This window comes from Armigeres subalbatus, chromosome 2, assembly GCF_024139115.2.
Source record: "Armigeres subalbatus isolate Guangzhou_Male chromosome 2, GZ_Asu_2, whole genome shotgun sequence".
In the NCBI taxonomy this organism is placed as follows: Eukaryota; Metazoa; Arthropoda; class Insecta; order Diptera; family Culicidae; genus Armigeres; species Armigeres subalbatus.
Genome location: NC_085140.1, coordinates 291,476,345 through 291,499,400, shown reverse-complemented (window position 1 = coordinate 291,499,400; position 23,056 = coordinate 291,476,345). Strand labels below are relative to the sequence as shown.

Sequence of the window (23,056 nt, the reverse complement as noted above, 5' to 3'; positions counted from 1 at the left end):
GGAGATTATCGGAGGAATTTGTGAAGGAGTTCTTAGGAAAAAATCAGGAGAATTTCTAAACAAATTTCCGGAGAATTATTTTCCACAAATTATTGTTTGTGAACGACTTGAAAAGGATTTGAAGGAAAAAGGGGCCATTCCTGAGCGATGGTGGAGATATGTATATCATCTACATTCAGCATCATTAGGAAAGACGCACTTCCATCAATCCTAGAAGCCATTAACAGTGCACATAGGGATATCAAGTTCACTTGTGAACAAGAGAAAGGCGGAAAATTGCCCTTTTTGGATGTTAATAGTTAGAGAATCAAACCAAATGAATTTTGAAATTTACAGAAAACCCACACACACAAAGAGTTATACCCAACACTTCAAACCATTCACACCAACACAAAGCAGCCGCATTCCAACACATGATACATAGACTCGAGACTTTTCCACTTAGCGTCACAGGGAAACAGAAAGAATTAAGTTACATTTTTGAAACAGCTAGACTAAACGGATTCTCAACTAGAACTTTTCAATGCCATTATAGACAAACATAGAAAAACCCAGTACAGAAAATCATTAACTACATTATCACCAATAACAAATGAATTGCGACGAGTATTCGTTAATTTTGACCATAATATAACCAGACCATTACGCTCTAAATTTAGAAAAATTGGTATCGAATTAGTTTTCAGTAGCAGGAACAACCAACTTAAGACACTTGGGCTTATTCTACGAGTGGAATGACGTGAGATTGCTTGAATGACGTGAGAAGAGTCGTATAGCCCCATTTGAATAACATGGTCACCTCACGTGAGAATTGCTAAATTCGACTCACCTCACGTCATTCGACTCGTAAAATAAGCCCAACTACTTGGAAGCACAAAAGACCCCGTTGACGCATTAGGAAAATCTGGAGTTTATAAAATATCATGCCCACACTGTGACAAAATCTACATAGGACAGACAAAACGAACACTAGACCCGATGTTCAAAGAACATTTGGCAGAAGTAACTAAAGCAAACAAAGACACTGAAAAAGGTATACATTATCATTCCAAATCTAAAGTAGCCGAACATATATTTAACGAAGATCATCAATTAACCAAAGACAACATATCACTTCTCAGACAAATACAAAATCCTTGGAAACTTGACATAGCGGAAAGCTTAGAAATTTACAAACAAAAACAATTAAACTTACTTAACGGATACCTGGCTGTTTAAATTACTACCCACGGGACGACGACGAATCGGTCCAAGCGACATGCCCTAATTTTTACCTACCTACCGTTCTACCTACACACCATATTTAAAGTTAACGAGCAATGTTTTTCTTCAGTCGATAAAAAAATACTGAAGAAATTTCCAAGTAGGAAACGAAATACGTATCTGTTTGTTGATACATAAAAAGTGAATAGTGGAAGTAAATGGAAGAATAATAGTCTTTTAACCTTGTAGCATTTCCCCTGAGACGCTCTAAAATAATTAATCATTCCATAGGAAGTTTTTCAAGAATTCCTGGACAATTTTCCGGAAGAATTCCCTTGAGGTGGGTTTAGTGGAATAACATGTGAATTTCGGAAGGAATTCAGAAGACATATCTGAAGAGTCCTCGTGGTAATTTCTGTAGAGTTCCCAAGTAACATTTAAAGTTTAATAAGGCTCCTGAAATGCATAATTTACTCTTCAAAAGTGTCATAAAACCAGTAAAAAAACAAATTGTTACTAGGGTTTGCGAAGTAATTTCTCAAGTGTTCTTGGGGGAGTTTTTGGAGGAACTCCCAGTGAGAATGTCAGGAGAAATTCTATAAGTAATTGCTTAAAAAGTCAAAGGATCCTTTGTGGTTTTCTGAGCAAACATCCTAAAGCTTTCATATGGGAACTTCTGGAGGAATTCCTGAAGAATTTTTAAAGGAAATACCGGAAGAATTCCTGGAGGAGCTTCCGAAGGAATTTTTTAAGCAAATTCCAGACGAATTCCTGGATGAACTTACGAAAGAATTCCAAAAGGTACTTGCGGAGGAACTCGTGGATGAACTCCCGGATGAACTTCTGGGGGAGCAATTCCTGGAGCAGCTTTCTGAGCACTTCCTGGTGGAGTTTGCAGAAGAATTTCGGAAAATTTTTATTGCTTGAAAAAAGCTCACGCTGACCCACGCCGCCACCGCCGATTACCAACGGCGTTACGTCGCTGGCTGAAGATGATCTATCACGCCGCTAGAGATGTCGCAAATTAATCGATTGCTTCGATGAATCGATTAATCGTTGTGATAATTGATTAATTTTGAATCGATTACTTCCCAACGATTAATCGATTCAATAATCGACAAGAATCGAGAGTATCCAATTAGTTACTAATCGGTTAATCGGGATTTTATGACAACGCTTAGATGACGATTACTTCGATTAATCGATTCATCGTTGTGATAATCGAATAATTTTGAATCGATTACTACTCAACGATAAATCGATTCAATAATCGTCAATAATCGAGAGTAATCGATTAGTTACTAATCGATTAATAGAGATTTTACGATATCTTTACACGCCGCCGCCGATAACTTTTCAAAGATTCGGTGTCAATTAGCTACGGTAAGACGACATAACAAGCTCCCCCCCCCCGCTCCCCCTAGAGCAATACTTAAATAACTTTTTACTTTTCAACACAATTTCTGCAAACTTTGTGTTAAGCCGTAAATACATTGCCAGTGAGTTGTCATATGAAAATATCACAGAAAACACGTAATTAACCCTCTCCCGCCCATCATGGTGTGGTGCACCATCAAATTTTGCACCTTCTAACCTTCATCGAATTGTTTCAACAACAAAAAGGAATATTGGACACATCTATATGGTTCCATTTGACTGGAAATATAATCAATTTTGAGTACAAATAGTGAAACTATTGAAAACAATCAATTAACTATTGATTTACAATCAAAAACTTTTTTTTTCGTTTTCCACTAATTTTGGCTATGCCAAATAATTTTTGTTCTAGCATTTTTCTCAAAGATTATTCCTTCCTATTGAAATCTTTGAAAAAAGTCGTGGGCGGGAAAGGGTTAAGCTTTTTTTAAAAGCCATGAAAAAATGGGTTTCAATAAAAGCCTTCGGTTTCAGCAAAACGCCCCACCATAATGTATGCCACTGCAAGGACATTTATTAGTATTTTATCTACCTCATAATAAAAAGGTTAATAGTCCCTATGTGCTATACATTATAAAACCAGCATAAGTCCCTTTAAGGTTATTATACAACGAAGCCACAAATCTACCATCTTGAAAATAGTGATCGTAGATCATTTGATTACTTATGCGTAACAATCGACATTTATTTCAGTATTTCACCATTATCGTTTCCATATCTTAGCACATAATAAACTCATTTTATTCTTTATTTTGAAAATTTCAGAAACAAGCAGCCAGTCGCCTAAGCTACGACCGTACCCGAGCTGGAATGCTCACCGTCTAACGACCGACGGTGAAGCACCGGAAATTGTTTCCCCATTCCGGATACGAGCCGACCGCTGCGGACGACTCTGGGTTCTGGACACCGGCATAGCAGACCTTCTGGGTTCGGCCAAGTCCTTGGCGCCTACCTCTCTATTGGTGTACGATCTGCACAATGACAACCTTCTCAGGCGTTACAAATTTCCGAAAGATCATGTGAAGGAGGCCTCTTTCTATGCCAACATTGCAGTTGAAGATTCCAATTGTGACGACACGTACGCCTATGCTGCTGACCTTGGCGCTCCCGGTTTGGTTGTGTACTCCTGGAAGCTTCAAGAATCTTGGCGGGTCCAACACCACTTCTTCCATCCAGACCCACTGTCTGGAAACTACACCATTACCGGAATATCATTCCAATGGGATGATGGACTTTTTGGAATGGCACTGTCCAGGCCCCAGTCTGATGGATTCTCAACCATGTACTTCCATCCCCTTAGCTCAACCAATGAATTCTCTGTGTCTACAAAAGTTCTGCAAAACCAAACCCTAGCCACCTCCGACAAAATATACAAAGAATTCAAGGTGCTTGGATCGCGTGGACCGAACGGCCAAGCTGGTGTTGCATTCTTGGACCAAAAAACTGGAGTAATCTTCTATGCGTTGCCCAATCTGAATGCCGTGACCTGCTGGAAAACTTCAAACCGAGCCTACACTATCAAATCGGTTGGACGCGTGTACATGAGCACTACCGACATGGTGTTCCCCAACGACGTCAAGGTGGATGACGAGAGCAACCTGTGGGTCCTATCAGATCGACTTCATCAATATATGTACGCCAGCCTTGACCCAAAGGACGTCAATTTCCGAATATTGACCGCAACCGTGAAAGATGCCATTGAAAACACAGCCTGTGATACTAAGATCAAACCTCTGCCGGATATTATAACCAACCTGGGCGACATACTGCGGCCGTCAACTTCACCGGTTCCTCCGAAATCCGGAGCGCCGCTGGTGCTTGCCTCCAACTTGGTCCTTGTACTCACTACTTTTGTCAAGTTGATTCTATGAACCGCCCATTAATTGCAAAGAAAGTGGTGCTAGAATAATCAATCCTAAACCTTTTCAATTCACTCAGTCTCACTAAAGACTCAAAACTACAAAACACAACAACTCTTTAGATTTTACTTTCATGTGTAGCACAACGCTTAAAAAGTACCACGCAGAACCAAGGAAGCACAAAAACTAATTAAAACAGTCAAATAACGTTAAGTGAGGGCGATTGTTTGTTACTCCATTTACCTGTAAAAATCTACAAGAACTATTGTAACATATTTTCACTTAAATAGATAAGAAAACATTAGCATTTTAGGGAAAACCTTCGCAGGAATCGTCAGACGAGATTCGAAAGATTACCAGATTATAAGGATTGTTGAATAATCAGTATTGGAAACGAACAATCATATTCTTGTTTTTAAACTATACCAATGTAAATTATTGTTTTAACTATATATTTATCTTGATTGTGGAGTCGATCGGAAACCCGACTCTTTTTAATCGCATGCATCCACGTGTGTAGGGCAAATGTGACGAAACTACATATCGAGGAACAAAAACTAAATGTGCTATATTTGCTAGCTGATTCGGAATATCAAATTGTGAACATGTCCAAAAGACGAATGTTTTAGCAGTCGTAATAGGTTGATTTTTGCTATCAAGATGCTTTCCGCGTAAATTGAGCCGTCCAGAAGTGTCATATCAACGCGTTGTTAAGTCATATAACAAGATGGAAAGAAGTATAGTTGTTGCAAAAACCATCTCGCTGACTATTATTTACTCCGAAAACCTCAGGGGCTGTTCTAACAAGTGTTGGTTTCTTTTTATGGATTGACTACACAGTCGTGTTTCCACAAGCTATTTTTCGCTGATTCCCTTTTTAATTTATATAAAATGTATATAAATAATAAAATACAATTAGGTAATAACATTAATAACAAGATCTTCGAATGCACTTCTTTTTCGAACTGTGTAAGAAAAGCGGAACATTATTCCGATTTATATAGAAGGTATATTAAAATAAATCGAATGCATTCTGATTATGTGGAGAAGGTCAATATTAGCCATCTTCTTTTTCTATATAAATGAGTTTTTATTTCCTTGTAAGGCAATATAATTCGCGAACAGGATCCGAAGAAATTCTTTCCACGATTTCGATACGATTCCTTCAAGGATTTATAAAATATATTACAATAAAATTATTTTACATTTATACAAATATAAACAGTTTACAATACATTCAACAAATTAAAATGATCGACGATCTCTCTGTGCCCCGAGAGAAACGTCCAATGTGTTGCCCATTGCGAGATGTGACGAGGTTTCCTTATTATTATATCCTTGTAATTCCTCTACCGAATGTACTGAGACTTGGGGTGTTCGCGGGAGAGATAAATAAAAGACTTGTGTACTGTTCGAGTGTCGAGTTGAGAAGACCTCAATTCGGTTTTATTTAGTTAAACGAAGCAGACAGCAGTGTTGCCTGCAGCGCTGACTGTCTGCTGAGTTACACATTTAATTCCGATAGCTCGGAATGTATATGGAATATACATCAGTTCTTCTTCTTTCGGAAAGTTCAAACTTTGTATGAACAAACGTTTAACATATCTAATAATTACTCATGTAACTTAACTCGAAAGGCTTGGTAGAGCCAGAAAGCACCACTAGAACTACACTATAACAAAAAATATTATAATTTTTTTTCGAACGCCTTGGTAGGTCAGAAAGCGCTACCAGATCAGATATTAGTCTTCCGTTGTCGTTCCGATCCGGTAACAGCCCGACATTTAAATCGTCCATGGTTGGTATCTCGTTCTTAGCGACAATCTCGGATCCAGCGATAGCTCGTAGCGTCCATCCAATTTTGGGGTCTTCATCAGCCAGCACCAGCCGACCACTCTTGGCTTCATTGACAGTCAGTAGCAGCCGACAAGTCCTGGCCTTAGCAGATCCGATAATCTTTGTACATCCTCAACGATCTCGTATTGATTCGGACAGGCAGTAGATGTCGCATTATTTCCAACCATGTTCTGTGAATAATATCGAGAAATTCGTTTTATAAATGATGATTTAACTTGTCGTTTGGTTGCTTGAAGTATACAATGCTTAAGCCGCTTAAAGTTAATCAAACAGACTAACACAAACTTCACGTTAATATATGCTTTTTCTGAAGGAAAATTGTCCTCCAATGTCAAGTTTTCAGGAAACAAATGCATCGGGTTTTCAAAGCTAATCTTGCATCTTTTGCATAGAAGATCATTGTCAAACACTGTAACGCCTGGCAATCCAAAACAAGCAATAAATTTGATAAACTTTATCAAAATCACTAACCAGTTGTAAATTTTCAACCACCACTTTACCTCCACCCTTTTGGAGAAATAATTCACTGCCAAAACATTTGAAGCAGGTTTACGTTTCAAAATTTTAATAATAATTTGATGTTTTGAATTGATTGCCACACTTGCATAGACGCCATAAACAGCAATAAAATTTGTGTCCATCTCAACAAAGTGCACCGTGGTTTTAACTGTTCGTTTTATTCCAAAGACACCAACTTGGTTGCCATATAAAAGTTTGAAAATATCTTGAATTGTCTGAAGTATGTTCACTGTGTCATGGAGCAAAAAACACACGTCAAAAAATCTTAAAATTTGTCCTTTTACCAAAATTCTCGCATCATCAGTTCTACCAAGCCCAACAGAATAAATCATTTCTTGCATAATAATTATTAATATTATTATTTTTGTTTCCCCTGGCATTGACCAAAGATTTGTCAGGTAAGTTATTTATTTCACTTTTCAAACACTCATCATATCCTGTGGGAAGTGATATATTGAAAGCTATCCGCGAATAAAAACCATTTGCAAAATCCATTTCCAACGAAAGTCTGCACAGAATTTTGGAATCAACAAAAACAAATTAAAAATGTTCTCCCTCGAACTGTAGGGAATGTCACATTCTTTACAAGTAATTGGAAAATTATTTCCTTCTTCACTATCAGCATTACACACAGCTTTACTCAAATAATTGACAAATACATCACCAGGTTCAATCTTATCTGCAATTAGTGCTTTAATTTGTTTTCCAAAAATATTGTTTAATGGTAAAAAATCACCAAAACAAATTCTACAGTTGGTGAGAAAATTATCCAACCACGTTCTACTCAGCAAATATATAAACTGGTAGTCACAATCAAACACTAACAGTTGATTAAAACTTTTACACAAAGGTAGTTTGAATTGCAAGACATACACCTTTTTGCTCATCACTGTTACCGAAGAGCTATAGTCAACCTCCATCTGCACCAAATTATTTTCAATAGAAACATCTGGCAAACAGAAATTACTAGAATTATTGATGGAAGAAATATGCATACATTCCAATTCGAAATAATGTGCGTCATTGTTATATGGGTCACAATTCATTTCCCTCAAACTTTCCCGTTGCTCGGACAAGCTATCCGGAATCGGACTAGGTTTTTGGATGTAAACATGGTTAACTTCATCGTTCCTATCTTGCTTGAGTTTGTAGCATCTTCTCCGTACGTGTCCTCGTTGTCCACAGTAATTACAGATACACTGATCCACAGTCCGTTGGTTTCCATCTAATTTGCTTCGTCGATGAGATGTACTTGCAGATGAGCAGCGGTTCCTAAACTTCTGAGAATGGAATCCAAGTTGCGAGTTATGCTTATCCTCATTATTCGAATCACAAAATGGATACTTGGTACTTATTGAAGCCACAAAGTCATCATTATTGTTAGTCAAACATTTTGTATGAAAAGTCGCCATTTCCCACGAAGCGATAATCCTTTCAGCCTGTTTCAATGTTAAGTTATTTTCAGTAAAAAGGCATGTTGAAGTGAGCCATCTTGCAAACCAACAGGATGCGATCCAATATGAGGCTATTCTTTTGATCCCCAACCTCACATTGTTCTGCAAGATGTTTTAGTGAAAGTATAAAATCACTGGCTGATTCGCCAGGTTGCTGCGCCATTCTACTGAATTTGTATCTGTGGAGTAAAACTGAACCATCATTGTCAAGTCTCTCCTTAAGATTTTGAATTAACACTTCATATGTCACTTCTTCCAACAATTCATCTGTGGGAAACAGTTTACCTGCCATATCGAGCAAAAAATCACCTCCCAAAAATAACATCTGGTATTTTTTCTCATTTTCTTCAACTTTATTCACTCGGAAATGGCACGATAAACGTTTAATCCAAGAAGCAAATGATTGACCCTTACGGTAGGGCTCGATATTGGGAGCTACCACATAGGACATATTCATCAAAATTTTAGAAAAAAAAAACAAAAACACCATAGGGGAAACTGGACACACATGATCCCCACTTTTTGCTTAGGATATTTCTCGATGTAACATGCACAGATTTGCACGCTTCTTGATGTACTTAATAAAGAATTTAATTAGCTATTCAAAAACGTCATTGGAAGCAATTATTTGTTCATAAAAGTTACCAAAAAATCGATTTTGCCGAAAGGTAGAAAATTTGGCATTTTCAAAACTTGCGGGAGACTTGATCCCCATATAGGGGAAAATTGATCCCTTTATGAGCTGAACATGTTTAGGTTCTTTCAAGTCTAATGAAAGGTCAAATTAATCTAGCCTCAAATCCTAACAATTCTTCATAGTCTGTCGTAATAGCAGTCGTGCGAAAATTAAATATTGTCGGTATTAAGCAAGGCAAGTATTTTGGTTCTCGAATAGAGTAATAGTGATCTATGTCTGCTATAGCAACGAAATTGGCCATTTTCTCCACTAACTCCACTTTTTTTTGCTAACCATTCACTCCACTAAAAGACAGTGGTCATATCACGACAAATATGATGTTCCCCAGAGGATCTCTCTTTGTGATTGATACAGTTATGATACAAACAATGATTGATCGATACGTAAATATAAATATCTTTGTAATTTTAGAATCTAATTTTTCTATTAAATCTCTGAAAATTGGCCACAAGGCAAATGGTAAATATCCCTGAGTACCTGTTTTGGACCAATAAAAAAAGACTGTGATACATCGAGATCGCCAGACTACTACCAATACCACAACCGTGATCATACCAGGATGGTGATTTCATACATTAAATAATAACATTAGCAATATAATTTGGTACTGTCATACATCATTATTTTTGTAGTGTGTGTTATTGTTACACAAATGCGATTTCTCTTAAACGACTGACCAAAAGTTGTTGAATGAGCCTATTATTCAAAATTCTTTAAGAAGATTTACAAATAAATGGTAATTGTAAGCAAACTTCTCCTAGTTCAAACGGAAAGAATTTAATACCTGATCGAACAATACTAATTTTAGGCCCTTTGCTTTAAGCCTTGTTTGTTGAGTATTTTCAAAGCTTAGTTTATACTCTTTTTCATTGAAAATAATGTTAAAATGCATTTAATAAAACTAATTAAAACTATGTATGATCAATTACACTTTGTTCTGGTTAATGAAATAAGGCCATTGAGAAATTCAAATTTCGCCTTTATCGTCTGATTGACAAAACCTGTCGCCAGCAATTTCATTCGCCACCTGGTATGTAGGTGCGGTGATGCGTAGTTTGTTTCTGTTGATTTGATTGAAATCAAGCTTCGTAAAACGACGCGTCAAGTTTCGTTTGATGCCGAGAAAATCTAGGCTTTTCGTTTTCTGCCGAAAGTAAACAGCCCAAGGGCCAGGCGAAGATGCCTGGTAAAATCGTGTGCGAACCTCTTTTGGTGGCACATCACCTCCCACAGTCTCTGCTTCCATTCTCACCCCGAAAGGTGGAAGGACAATTCTGGCTTATACTAACTTAAAACTATTACCAAATCAGAAAAAAAAAAATGAAAAAAAAAAAACTAATTCAGTTGATTTAAATCAGTCCCGCTCCAAAAGGGAGAACAATAAAACAAAATCTGCCACTTATCTGCGCTGCTGCTGTAGGTAGCAGCAGAAACAATAGCCTGTTTCACTGGCGTCGCCAGAAGCAGCTACTTCGCTCGCCGACAGTGATCGCCTTGGATCCGTAGGTAGGCACCACACAATAGACTCGCACTACCGAACAACACCCACGATGAGACACAGCACACACGTCTGGCTCGTTCGAACTATCAGCACGGAATGATGTTGAGTATTTATCTTGTTTTGTTTTTTGTATTCAATGGAAAATAAGCAATAGTTAATTGAATGAATTTGTTCAATTCTACAATAATAAAACTTTGTCCAGTAAAAATTTGGTACGTTTTGGTTGAACATATTCAAAGTTATTAAACTTTTCTTCTTTGAAGAAAAAAAGGATTGAGAATGCTTAAATAATAAAACTTCTCTAAAACCCATATACATAACGTAACTAATATCAAATGTTACTCAGATTCAATAATCTATCGAATGGGTCCGTTTGCACATATCACTGGTATAAAAATGTGATAAGTTTTCGAGAAAACAGGGGGGGATCATGTGTCCTCGGGGATCATGTGTGTCCAGTTTCCCCTATAATGTCACTCAAAGCCGTTTTCAATAAAAAATGCAAACAATGGTTCAACTCATTCAATACATTCTCTGACAAACATTCAAAGTAAGTTAGATATTGTTTTCTTATTGTGTTCTATATCTTTTGTTCAAACAATCAAAGCTGGCCATGAATAAAAATGTTAAACGCACCAAAACACTATTATTTAGTTTTATTTTCAGTTCAATTGTGCAACTTGTCTTTAGCAAGCGAAAAATGAAATCACCAAAAATATTTACCAAATTTCCACTATCAACATGCCACTTTACTTGCACAAACTAGGCTAGATGTACCAGTTGTGGCCATAGCACCAGTTGTCGCACTAGTGCTTTATATGCCAATTGGCCAATCAAATCACCGCAAACCAAGTTCATATCGATAAAGCATATTCATATGATACGATAACACCTTTGATTTGCTTCAAAACAAGCAAAGCATAATTGTAAAAAATGATTTTGCTTATTTTTTGACGTCCTTTGCACCAGTTGTCGCACTAGTGGTCCCTATTTGGCCAGTCCCATAAGAAAACAATGGGATTTGCCAAATAAGGAACCAAAATTAAGAATAGTGCCACAACTGGTGCATGCGTTCCTATTATGGATTAATCAATTTTGAGGATAATAACAAATTTTATTGTGGTTTTCACAGCTGTTCTAAGGAACAGGAAGCAAAACCTTTCGTTTGATATATAAAGTTCACCCACATGCCTTTTACTTATTTTTAAAAAAATAGTTGTTCTTATGTATGGCGACAATTGGTGCACCCACCCTAATTACTTTTTTTTAACTGTGATTATGCGCTTATTCTTTGGCTTTTAGGCTTTTATGTTTTATTTTGTTGCGGGAACAACCACGCCAAAATCCAAATGGGTTCAGCTGGCAAAAGAACTCTTGCCACCACCGATATGACGCCAACCAATTAGCACTTTAATTACACCTCTTTCTTCCGGAACGCGAGACTATGCCCAACCGATGTTGGTACCCGGATAAAAAATATCATTAAAATATCATACGTTTTATTGTTACACCACCATTCAAAACATAATTTTCACCATTGATGATATTGCGACATTTACTCCTATTTAGACTTACCCAGAATAAATAATTATCACAGTCGAATCTCGCACTCGATTTCGCAGTGCGTCAAGGTTACTGCAGAGTAAGGTTATCTAATTTTGCCATACAATATTTATTTTGAAATACCTTATTTTGATTGGCCTTGCATCTGACAATCAGCAAATTTGATAGTCAACAATAAAAATAGAAAAATATATTAAGCTCGTTTAGTGGAATGTATTAAACCGTCTAAGACGAATTAAGTACTGTCCATTTAATTCCACTAGTTAATTTTCGTTATCTTTGCAGATACGTATTTCGACCACACAGTTGTGGTCGAAATACGTATCTGCAAAGATAACGAAAATTAACTAGTGGAATTAAATGGACAGTACTTAATTCGTCTTAGACGGTTGAATAAAAATAGTTTGTTTTCATCATCGTCTCAAAACGGTTGACAGTGCGAAGTTCGAAAACGGGGTGAGAAGGATTATCACAGAAAGCTAAACAATTGTGAAAAGAGCAATAATGTAATTTAAACAATAAAATCACATGAAAAATAATGGTTTTCCACGATAAAATAAATGGTAAATGGGACTTTTACGATAAAAAAGGGGGGTTGTTATGTATCTCTACAATAAAAAAATCGAAAATTTTCCATACAAAATTCGGAGCAAAACAATTGATTTGACGGTTCTTCAATGGGATGATTTCGAGCGACAAAACAATAGAAAACATTGTGTTCTAAATGCTAATTTTAGTACATTCAAAGTTAATTGCCTATGTATTAAGGCATGTATTAAGCCACCCGGAGTGGAAATTAATTACTATGTCTGAAACTTGATTATGCATATGTACAACATGTGATAGATTTAGTTCGGAAAAGGTATTGGAGGGTAACCGCCCCTTCGGTGGGGTTTGATCCCACGACCCCAGTTCGCATGGCAGGTGCTTTCCCTACTAAGCTACGAAGGACATCCGTCGTCCACCGCAACTAATTTTAATTAAGTTCAGACTTAATTTTTACTCATTCTAACTTGCTTTGCTGTTACTTTGACACAGGTGCTTAAACGCTGAAAGTCGGCAATGACGCAGTCCGCTATACTCGTTAAATACGCCGTAACTGCTGCTACTAGAGAAGGGGATTCGATTTATCTCCAATTAGGGTCTCGCCGACATTTCTCACCAACACGAACGCAGGTTCGTGGTTGCAAACAATGCCATTTGATTTTGCCGTGACAGCTGCTCGTGGTTGCAAACAAACCGAGTAAAAGTATGAGTGAAACGTGCGTGTACGTACACGATCGCTGAAAGCCTAATGGCTTATTTTTCCTTGCATAGGTGGATCGAAGTTGAATATAAATATAAACCTGTGAAAAATGTAAATTATAAAAGAATATCAGTTTTATTAGAAAGTGTACGTCGAGAAGAAAAGAAAAAAATTACCTCCCGTTTGTGTGATTGGCCAATGATAGCCACTGAACGGTCTTGAATCAGTGAAGGCAGCGAGCAGCAATATTTTATCATAAGCTTGATTTCTGAAAAGGAACAAGTTACCAAAAATGTTTCAAATTGCTTTGGCGATGGAAATTAAGGACCCTCTTAAAGGTACTTTAAAGATTTCAATATCATCAGGTGTTATGATGATAACACTTTTTTTTTTGTTAATTGGGATGAACCACTGCGTGTATTACAGTCGTGATTCGCTGGTTGGCTTTTAATACATGGGTCATTTTGGCCTCCGCTGGTTGGACCATGGCCCAACTTAAAAGCATTCATACATCAAAATTCAATGCAAACGCCGAAAATGGGTTTTGACGTCATTATGGACATCATTTGTGATGTTCAAATTGGAATGCACGAGTTCAAATTGGTGTCAGTTGACCCAACTAACTAAAAAACAGAATTCGTTAGTTGGGTCCAGGTTGTGACCCAAGCAGCGAACCGCGACTGTACATTGAACTTTTGTTGTATAACACTTAAAATACCTCGATTCAGAAGCCAGTAAACTACCGCTTGCCCAGCACCAGAAACAGTAATGAAAAGGACACTTCTTGCACCATCTTCTTCTTCTTCTTAATTGGCATTACATTCCCCACTGGGACATTGCCGCCTCGCACCATATAGTTTCATTATTTTTTTGCCTCTACTAATTATAAACAAAACTGTACACGCTCAAATGAATCCATCCATTCTCCGAGTGAAATGATTAGCAAAAGTTTCGGTTCCCTTTAATTTTTTAATTCAAATTTTTATTTCATATCATTTCTAGACCTGCAATATAAAAATAAATACTTGAGAAACGAGAAAATTTTTTGTTTCATTTGATAAGCAAAGCTATTGTTATTTTATTGTTTTCAATTGTAATTTCATCAATGAAATATTCCAAAATTATATATTTTTTTAAGGACTGATTTCCTGATCATCCAGACAGAATACTTTTATAATTTGTTCAGTTTTTGGATGAGCAATACTAAACATAAGCGAACAATAAAAATATAATAGAATGTATGGTTAACATTTGAATCTATTGTACTTTTAATGTAAATACAATAAAGATCTTTTACAACCGCGAAAATTTTACAATAAGCGTACAATAGTTTGTATTATTTACCACACAATCTATTGTATTCCAATGAGTTATGTCAAAAGATATTTTAGTTACTAGATAAAGATTGTCGCTTCGGTTCCCTTTGTTCTGCTGTCCGAAACATGTGTGGTACATACCTGTCAAATCGTATGAATTTTCCTTCTTTGACATTTAGCTCCCCTATCCTCGCCAGCAAAAGATGTTCCGGACAGCGACGACAGCGACAATCTGTATCTAGTAACTAAAATATCTTTTGTTATGTCATACAAGTTAATGTTAATTTTTATCCGGGTAGCGAATTGTGCCTCAGACGGTAAATCGAGCAAAATCACTTTGTCTAATGCTACCGCACCGTAACCAATATTTTCCTCGTCGCCACTATTATATATCGTGAATAATCAAAATTCGGACACACTCAAACTTCGGACGCTTCATTTCGTATGGGAAATTTTCTGAAGTATTTCATCGAAATGTTTCGTCAAGCTGGATCGGAAAGACTAATAATTTTCGCTTGCTTTAGTAAGTTACATTTTACTAGGACATGTTAAAACAATACGATGAAATGATTAAAAGACAGTCTGAACTGTGCAGTGAAAATTGTTTTCAATTATTCTTCCCGGTACTGTGTAATCAGGTGTCCGAAGTTTGAATCTTTGTATCCGAAATATGAATACAACCCCGCCGAGGTTGTCCGAGGTTTGAATCAAACAGAAGCCGAACATTTTCATAAATTGCAAACATTCTTCGCAATATCTTGCACATATTAAATACGTAGTTTAAAGATGAATATTGTACTTAGTGATTGCAATGATGATTTAAACAGTGTGATTTAAAATGTGAGTTAACAGGATGATTGAACATCAGAAAGTGCTTAAGCGTCCGAAGTTTGAGTTTGCACGGTACTTGTAATTCCTCTACCGAATGTACTGAGACTTGGTGTGTTCGCGGGAGACATAAATAAAAGACTTGTGTACTGTTCGAGTGTCGAGTTGAGAAGACCTCAATTCGGTTTTATTTAGTTAAACGAAGCAGACAGCAGTGTTGCCTGCAGCGCTGACTGTCTGCTGAGTTACACATTTAATTCCGATAACTCGGAATGTATATGGAATATACATTACTTAAAAGATTTTGGTCAATCAGTCAAATCCCGCAAATGTGTTTTCATTGCGTTTTGCATTTTGTCAACAACAGCCAAGGCTTTGAATACATAGCTCTATTTTGGTGTAGGATTCAGATTCTATTTGGGCACCCCCCTGTGCCATGTGGCACCAGCAATATAAAGTCTGTGTCTGGGAATTCCTCTATTCATAATTTTAATTGCCTATCTTCAGGCCCAAACACAGAACATTCAGATATGGAACATTCACAAATCCACTCAAACATTTGCCACTTATAGGTAAGATAAAATGAACCGTAACAAATAATCCTTCCTGAGTACCGAGGAGATTCCTGCAAGGATTCCGAAAGGCTACCTTTCAGGATACAGAGGAGAATCCTTTGGAATTTGAAAGAGAATCCTTCCGGGATTCCGAATAGAATCTTCCGAAAGGAATTCTTCTAGAATTCGGGGATTGTTTTTGTGGTTCCAAGGGGAATACTTCCGGAATTTCGAGTGGTATCCTTTCGGGATTCCGAGAGGAAACTTTTCAGGATTAAGAGGGAAAACCTTTCGAGAGGAATCCCGAGTGGAATCCTTCAGGGGTTCTGAGGGGAATCCCTTTGAGTTTACAAAGCGGAAATTTCCGAGATTCCGAGGGACATCTTTCCAAGATTCCAAGGGGAAGCCTTCGGGAATTCCGAGTGGAACCCTTGTGGCATGCCGTAGAGATCTCGGAACGATTCCTTCAAGATTTAAAAGGAGAACCTTTCCTGGGTTTTGAGAGTTTTGATTTCTTCCAGGCTTCAAAAAAGCGACCTTCCAGGATTCATGGGAGAACCCTTCTGGGATTCAGAAGAGAATTCTTCCGGGATTCAGAGGTATCAGGTATCAGAACCTCAGCTCCAGGGGCACGTTCACCTCTATTTAAGAGATTTGTGCCATCGCCTTCACAGTCTTTCTCATCACGCACCTGACGGAAAAAGAAGTAACCAAAAAGGAAAGGAATATGGATGGGAGAAAAATGGGAAGTTTGGGAAAGGGACCCTTGAAGAGGGCATACAACGTATAAACGTACAAAAGCTCATAGCTCCTTACCACAACGGGTTATGAACAACAGAATACTTTGAAGGTTCAGGTTTCGGTAGTCAATTTCACTTAGTAAGTGTTGACCAAATATTTGGAAACGCAGTTGCGCATAAACTGTGCAGTTACACATCAGATGATAAGAAGTTCCACAATCGGATTCACAACCATCACAGACAAATGATGCAATACGTTGAATATTTGCCATGTGATAGTTGGGTCGGCAGTGACCTGTCAAGGCCTTGACTCAGACACTGTAATTCTGTTTAGACAGATTAGCTAAATAGTTTGCTATTACCGGAGATAGATCTCGGATATACAATTTTGTTTGTCGACATGAGTCCAAACTACTCCAATACCGTTTGTGCTGCCCAAGTGGAAGTCCAAGAGCTAATCAAACGCTTCACCCAACACTTAGACATTGGAATAGCTGGCTCAGGATCAATAAAGTCTTGTGTTGCTTCAGTGCGAGCCTACTCATTAGCCAATTAGTTTCCAGCTATGGAAGAATGGACAGGTACCCATATGAGGTGTAACGTATTAACTGAATTCGGGTTTTATGGGCGAACGCTCCACCACGGACCAGGTGTTCGCCATACGCCAAGTACTCCAGAAATGCAGCGAATACAACGTTCCCACACATCATCTATTCATCGACTTCAAAGCCGCATATGATACTGTGAATACTCAAATATTCCAATCCGTAAAACACATGCATCTGCTGGCCAAAGGACACGTCTGGTTTGCACTCAACTTCACAACACAATGATGATCGGGAAAACGCCGGCCGGCAACGTCGACAGCATCATCATGCTGATGGTCGACTCTTGTCACACAGTGATGTCAGGAGAATGCCATTGACTTTGTGTTGTATAGAGCAGGGCAAGGAAACTGATGTAATAAGGCTGGTATACACCTCACATTCTCCTTCTTCTCCAAAAAAAAAACTATCAATCTGAAAAAAAAATATCCGGTGACCATAACCGTAAACAGACGTTCAACTCACCAACTTGTGTAAAAAAAAAATGGGCGTCGGATTGCCAAGAGATGGCGCCACATGTCAAGGCAGCTAACGTTATTTGGTTTTGTTTTAAATTTCGATTTCATCAGATTTTGTTTTGTTTCTTTATCAAATCTGATGCTAATGGGACTCTTTATAAAACTGCACGAAGCACGACCACGAGCGAAGCGATGTTGATTTTCAGACAACACCGTCGAAAATGCTCAATCGTTTCACTCAGCGCGCAGGAGATATTTTTATGACTCCGGAAGGGTTGTTTAATTTATTTATGTGTAGATTCCTTTTTGACAAGTAAGACTTGATTTGGATGGATTCATTGTTGGTTTTCCAATCAAAAGAACTCTACTATCCTCCGTTCAGACTCGTGGTTTCGAAGTACTATCGCAAGCATCACGCATCAGAAAAGATAAAACCAACGCGAAGGCTCCGCAAATATGGTAACAGTTCACAAATATTCTACAACTTCACAGTTTCTTCACAATATCGTGGCATAAACTTGCAGTAAAGTTATTCGTTTAGTTGCATTGCATTGTAATTTGTAATAGTCGATTGAAAAACAATGCGTTGACATTGAGAGAAAAAAAAAATGCGGCCGTGCGGGGACATCTTTGCGTTGAGTGTTTCTGTTTTCCCGACCAACCATTTCTTCAAGTTTCTTAAAAATTCTTCATATCAATCTTTAAAGATTCTCTTACCAAACATCGATAGCGATCGATGCCATTTCCTGAAGAATTTCAAATTAGACAGAAGTTAAAACACGACAAATTTATAACGATCTTTTTCAAAATATCGATACCAATTGATGCCGTTCAAAAAATGCGATTTTTCGCCGTTCTACTTTATCGACCTACCAAAAATTCGATAAAAATAAAAATCTTCAGAGGTACTTCGAGAGTCTTTTTTACATATAGATTTTTTTTTATTTATTCGCTTATTTGCGAATCGAACCTGAAAAACCAATGGTGCGCAGAGAACTTAATCACTAAACCAAACTATGTTTTTCAATGCGAGTAGTTAAATTGCAATTATTTTTCACCTTATAACATTCTTCTTTTCATTTCATTTCTCTTGCGATTATTGAAAAAAAACGAATGTCGTTTCATTCAACATTCGTCCATAATAAATTTCTATTCCGAAAATCAAAATTTCGGAGGAAGTAAACAAAAGCCAAAATATCAATCGATTTGTAGCAATAAGTTATATAGGCGGCGCTAGCGAGCAGTGCAGTTCCAATGTATTTGGATTTGAAAATTTACACAGGAAAATCGAATTCAAATGTATGAACTTAAACGTCTGTTTGCGATACTACCAATTAAACAAGTTTTGAGTTCGAAATCAAATCATTATTATTAGAACATGTTTTCCTTTGATTTTCAATCTTATCTGTTCTAAGTCAGCTAGCTAGGGAGGACTAGTACAAACTAATTAGTATTTATTTGCTCAGACTAAGGTCAGAGTGGCCTGTGCAGTACATAAAAGTCTTCTCCATTCAGCTTGGTTCATGGTTGCACGTCGCCAACCACACAGTCTTCGATCGACAAAACTACACACTAAACTCCCTGGATTAATACAAATCGCGTAGCATTCCTATATTTACAAACGTTGTGCTGACTCGACTACAGACGCGCTGTTCCAATTTGGACACTGCGTTATAACTTTATCATTGATCCATCGAGAGCTACCCATAACGCTGCTATACTCCTTCACGCGGTGTGTTGCAAGATAAGCTCTACCTTGGTCACATTGTTAGCTACTAGGGAATCCTGACACAACGAATACCTTCCCCAACTTCCCGCAACATCCAACTCCGTAGTACTTATGAGGATGTCGCTGACTTGGGGACCTTTGCTTAAGTAAGTACTACATCAACATTTCCTCCCCATTTCAAGTTGTCTTAGGTTGAAATCAAGGACTACACCCATTTTGATTTCTAATAGCAATCTGGATAAAAATTTCCAAATAAATATGAATTAATGTTCAAGCCATAAAGAACACCTAAACTATTTTGTGCTATGCTAATACTTCTAAAAATGGGCTTTAGTTTAACGAAATAGCACCCTGCTTCTGATGCGCAGAACATAAGTGTGCTCATTGGAATTAGTGACAAACTAAATGCACAATTCAAATCGTTTTCATTTGGGTGGTTTTCATTACTTATGCATATCAGCTCGATCTCCGATCGCAATCTTTTTCCTTTTTTTATTGAAACTTGCATCCCTAGGTTGGCTCATCTCTTATCACAAAATTTCTTTCATTAGAGATATCCAATAACATACGAAAATATTTGTTTTGTCAATTTCAATCGTCGATCTTATTGTTTGTCTTCCAAAGTGGTTTTCAATACCTTTTCATCATGTTACGTGTTGCTATTACTTTTGTTATTGCTGAACGAAAGATTTTTCTACCGTCTAACCTTTTTTCTACAATTTGAAATGCTTTTTTATCCGTTTTCATTACCTAGCATAAGATTTCCTTAACCATAAACGGTTTTCTTTACCTTTTAAAAATGTTGTTTTACCTCACCAATGGTTTTCTTTTTTATTGGAAATACTTTTTTTGTCGGTTTTCTTTACCTCACAAATGGTTTTCCTTACCATTCAAAACGTTTTTTGGCGGTTTTCATTACCGTACAAGCATTTTTCGTTACCTCTCAAATGGTTTTCTTTACCATTCGAAATATATTTTTTTTGCCGGTTTTCGTTACCGAGCAAGAGGTTTTCTTTACCTCACAAATGGTTTTCTTTACCATTCAGAAAAAAAATTTTTTTTTTGCCGGTTTTCATTACCGTGCAAGAGGTTTTCTTTACCTCACAAATGGTTTTCTTTACCATTCGAAATATTTTTTTTTGCCGGTTTTCATTACCGTGCAAGAGGTTTTCCTTACCTCACAAATGGTTTTCTTTACCATTCAAAAAATTTTTTTTTGCCGGTTTTCATTACCGTGCAAGAGGTTTTCTTTACCTCACAAATCACTCAATTGCTGTCGAATAAAACACCTTACCTGTTTTGCTTTCACTTACTGTTTTGCATACAGATTAATCTGGAAGGATCGCCAATGTGAATACTCAAATATTCCAATCCGTAAAACACATGCATCTGCTGGCCAAAGGACACGTCTGGTTTGCACTCAACTTCACAACACAATGATGATCGGGAAAACGCCGGCCGGCAACGTCGACAGCATCATCATGCTGATGGTCGACTCTTGTCACACAGTGATGTCAGGAGAATGCCATTGACTTTGTGTTGTATAGAGCAGGGCAAGGAAACTGATGTAATAAGGCTGGTATACACCTCACAGATACAATCGATTGGGATCAGCTATGGCAGCTAATGCACGAACACGGATTTACGGATAAACTGACATGGTTGATCAAAGCGACGATGGATCGGGTGATGTGCGTAGTTTGAGTTTCAGGGGCATTCTCGAGTCCCTTCGAAACGCGCAGAAGGTTACGGCAAGGTGATGGTCCTTCGTGTCTGCTATTCAACATCGCTTTGGAAGGAGTAATACGAAGAGCAGGGATTAACACGAGTGGCACAATTGCGTCCAGCTATTTTGTTTCGCCGACGACATAGATATTATGGCATGTAACTTTGAGAAGATGGAGGAAGCCTACATCAGACTGAAGAGGGAAGCTAAGCGGATCGGACTAGTCATCAACACGTCGAAGACGAAGTACACGATAGGAAGGGGTTGAAGAGAAGACAATGTGAGCCACCCACCTCGTGTTTGTATCGGTGGTGACGAAATCGAGGTGATAGAAGAATTTGTGTACTTGGGCTCACTGGTGACTGCCGAAAACGATACCAGCAGAGAAAATCGGAGACTCATCGTAGCTGGACATCGTACGTACTCGGGACTCCGCAAGACGCTCCGATCGAATAGAGTTCACCGCCGTACCAAACTGACAATCTACAAAACGCTCATTAGACCGGTAGTCCTCTACGGACACGAGACCTGGACGATGCTCGTGGAGGACCAACGCGCACTTGGAGTTTTCGAAAGGAAAGTGCTGCGTACCATCTATGGTGGGGTGCAGATGGCGGCCCGAGCAGAAGCGACGACTTGGATAACAGAAATTAGTATGATTTAGCGAGGTAAAATACCAAAAAATAATATCAAAAACTTATATGCAGAATACTTGAGGCATACCATGCTTAGGTATTTCAATACCAAACGAATAATAATTGGTTATGCATTTGGTATTGAAATTCAATTTAATAACTGAGTTTGTTATGGCTTAAGTATTGTGCATATTATTTTTTGGTATTTTACCTCTTATGCAGGGCTAGTTCATAACAGAGTATGGTATCAATAACAGAATTAAGTATTACTGAGCCAATTTCTCCTGTTCGGGGGACGGTATGTGGAGGAGGTGAATGAACCACGAGTTGCATGAGCTGCTGGAAGAACCATCCATCGTTCACTCCGCGAAAATTGGACGACTGCGGTGGGCCGGGCACGTAGCCAGAATGTCGGACCGTAACCCGGTGAAAATGGTTCTCGACAACGTTCCACCGGGCATAAGAAGGCGAGGTGCGCAGCGGGCATGGTGGATCGATCAGGTGGAAGATGAGTTGCGGACCCTCCGTAGACTGCGTGGTTGGCGACGTGTAGCCATGGACCGAGCCGAATGGAGAAGACTCTTATATACCGCACAGACCACTTCGGCCTGAATAAATAATAATAAAATATTAACTGAATTCAGTTTCTCAATTTAAGTTCGACATGCGACTGCTAAATTTGACCTCGAGTTGGCCGAAGCGAGAGCATTAATAGCTGCTTGGCTATCTGAACAGAAGTAGGGGAAGTGTACCGGTTTTGGCCAACTTAGTGCCTATTTTGGCCAACCCTGAAAAATACATATTTTTCGCAAATAATCGATCAGTTAAAAGCAGCGTTGAACCGTGAGGGATATATCCCTTGTTGGAACTAATAAAACCCTCCCGAATTGCTTTATTCTTGGAGTTATTCGCAAAATTGGCCAAATTAGGAACATGGCCAAAACCGGTACAGTTCCCCTATATGATTTTGCGCATAATGTGTTTTTGTAGTGCGGATTGCACTCCACACAAAAAAAACCGTTTGAAAGACAGTGCAGTGTCTACCCAGTGAGTGGGACTGTTCCAATCTCAGCTCAGGCGAGTAGACACCTGTACCCGCTCTACCTTCGAGGAGGGAGCCGTCAGTGTA

The 23,056-nt window shown here is 38.1% G+C and overlaps 1 protein-coding gene across 1 annotated transcript in view; it reads left to right on the top strand.

Annotated features, from left to right (window-relative positions):
- Positions 1-5,255, top strand: part of LOC134212403 (protein yellow-like) — a 48,022-nt gene extending 42,767 nt beyond the window's left edge. Inside the window, exon 2 of the mRNA XM_062690231.1 lies at positions 3,406-5,255. Within this exon, the coding sequence (XP_062546215.1) occupies positions 3,406-4,511 (1,106 nt within the window). The 3' untranslated portion in view covers positions 4,512-5,255. The remainder of the gene's footprint in view (positions 1-3,405) is intronic.
- Positions 5,256-23,056: the final 17,801 nt, after the last annotated feature.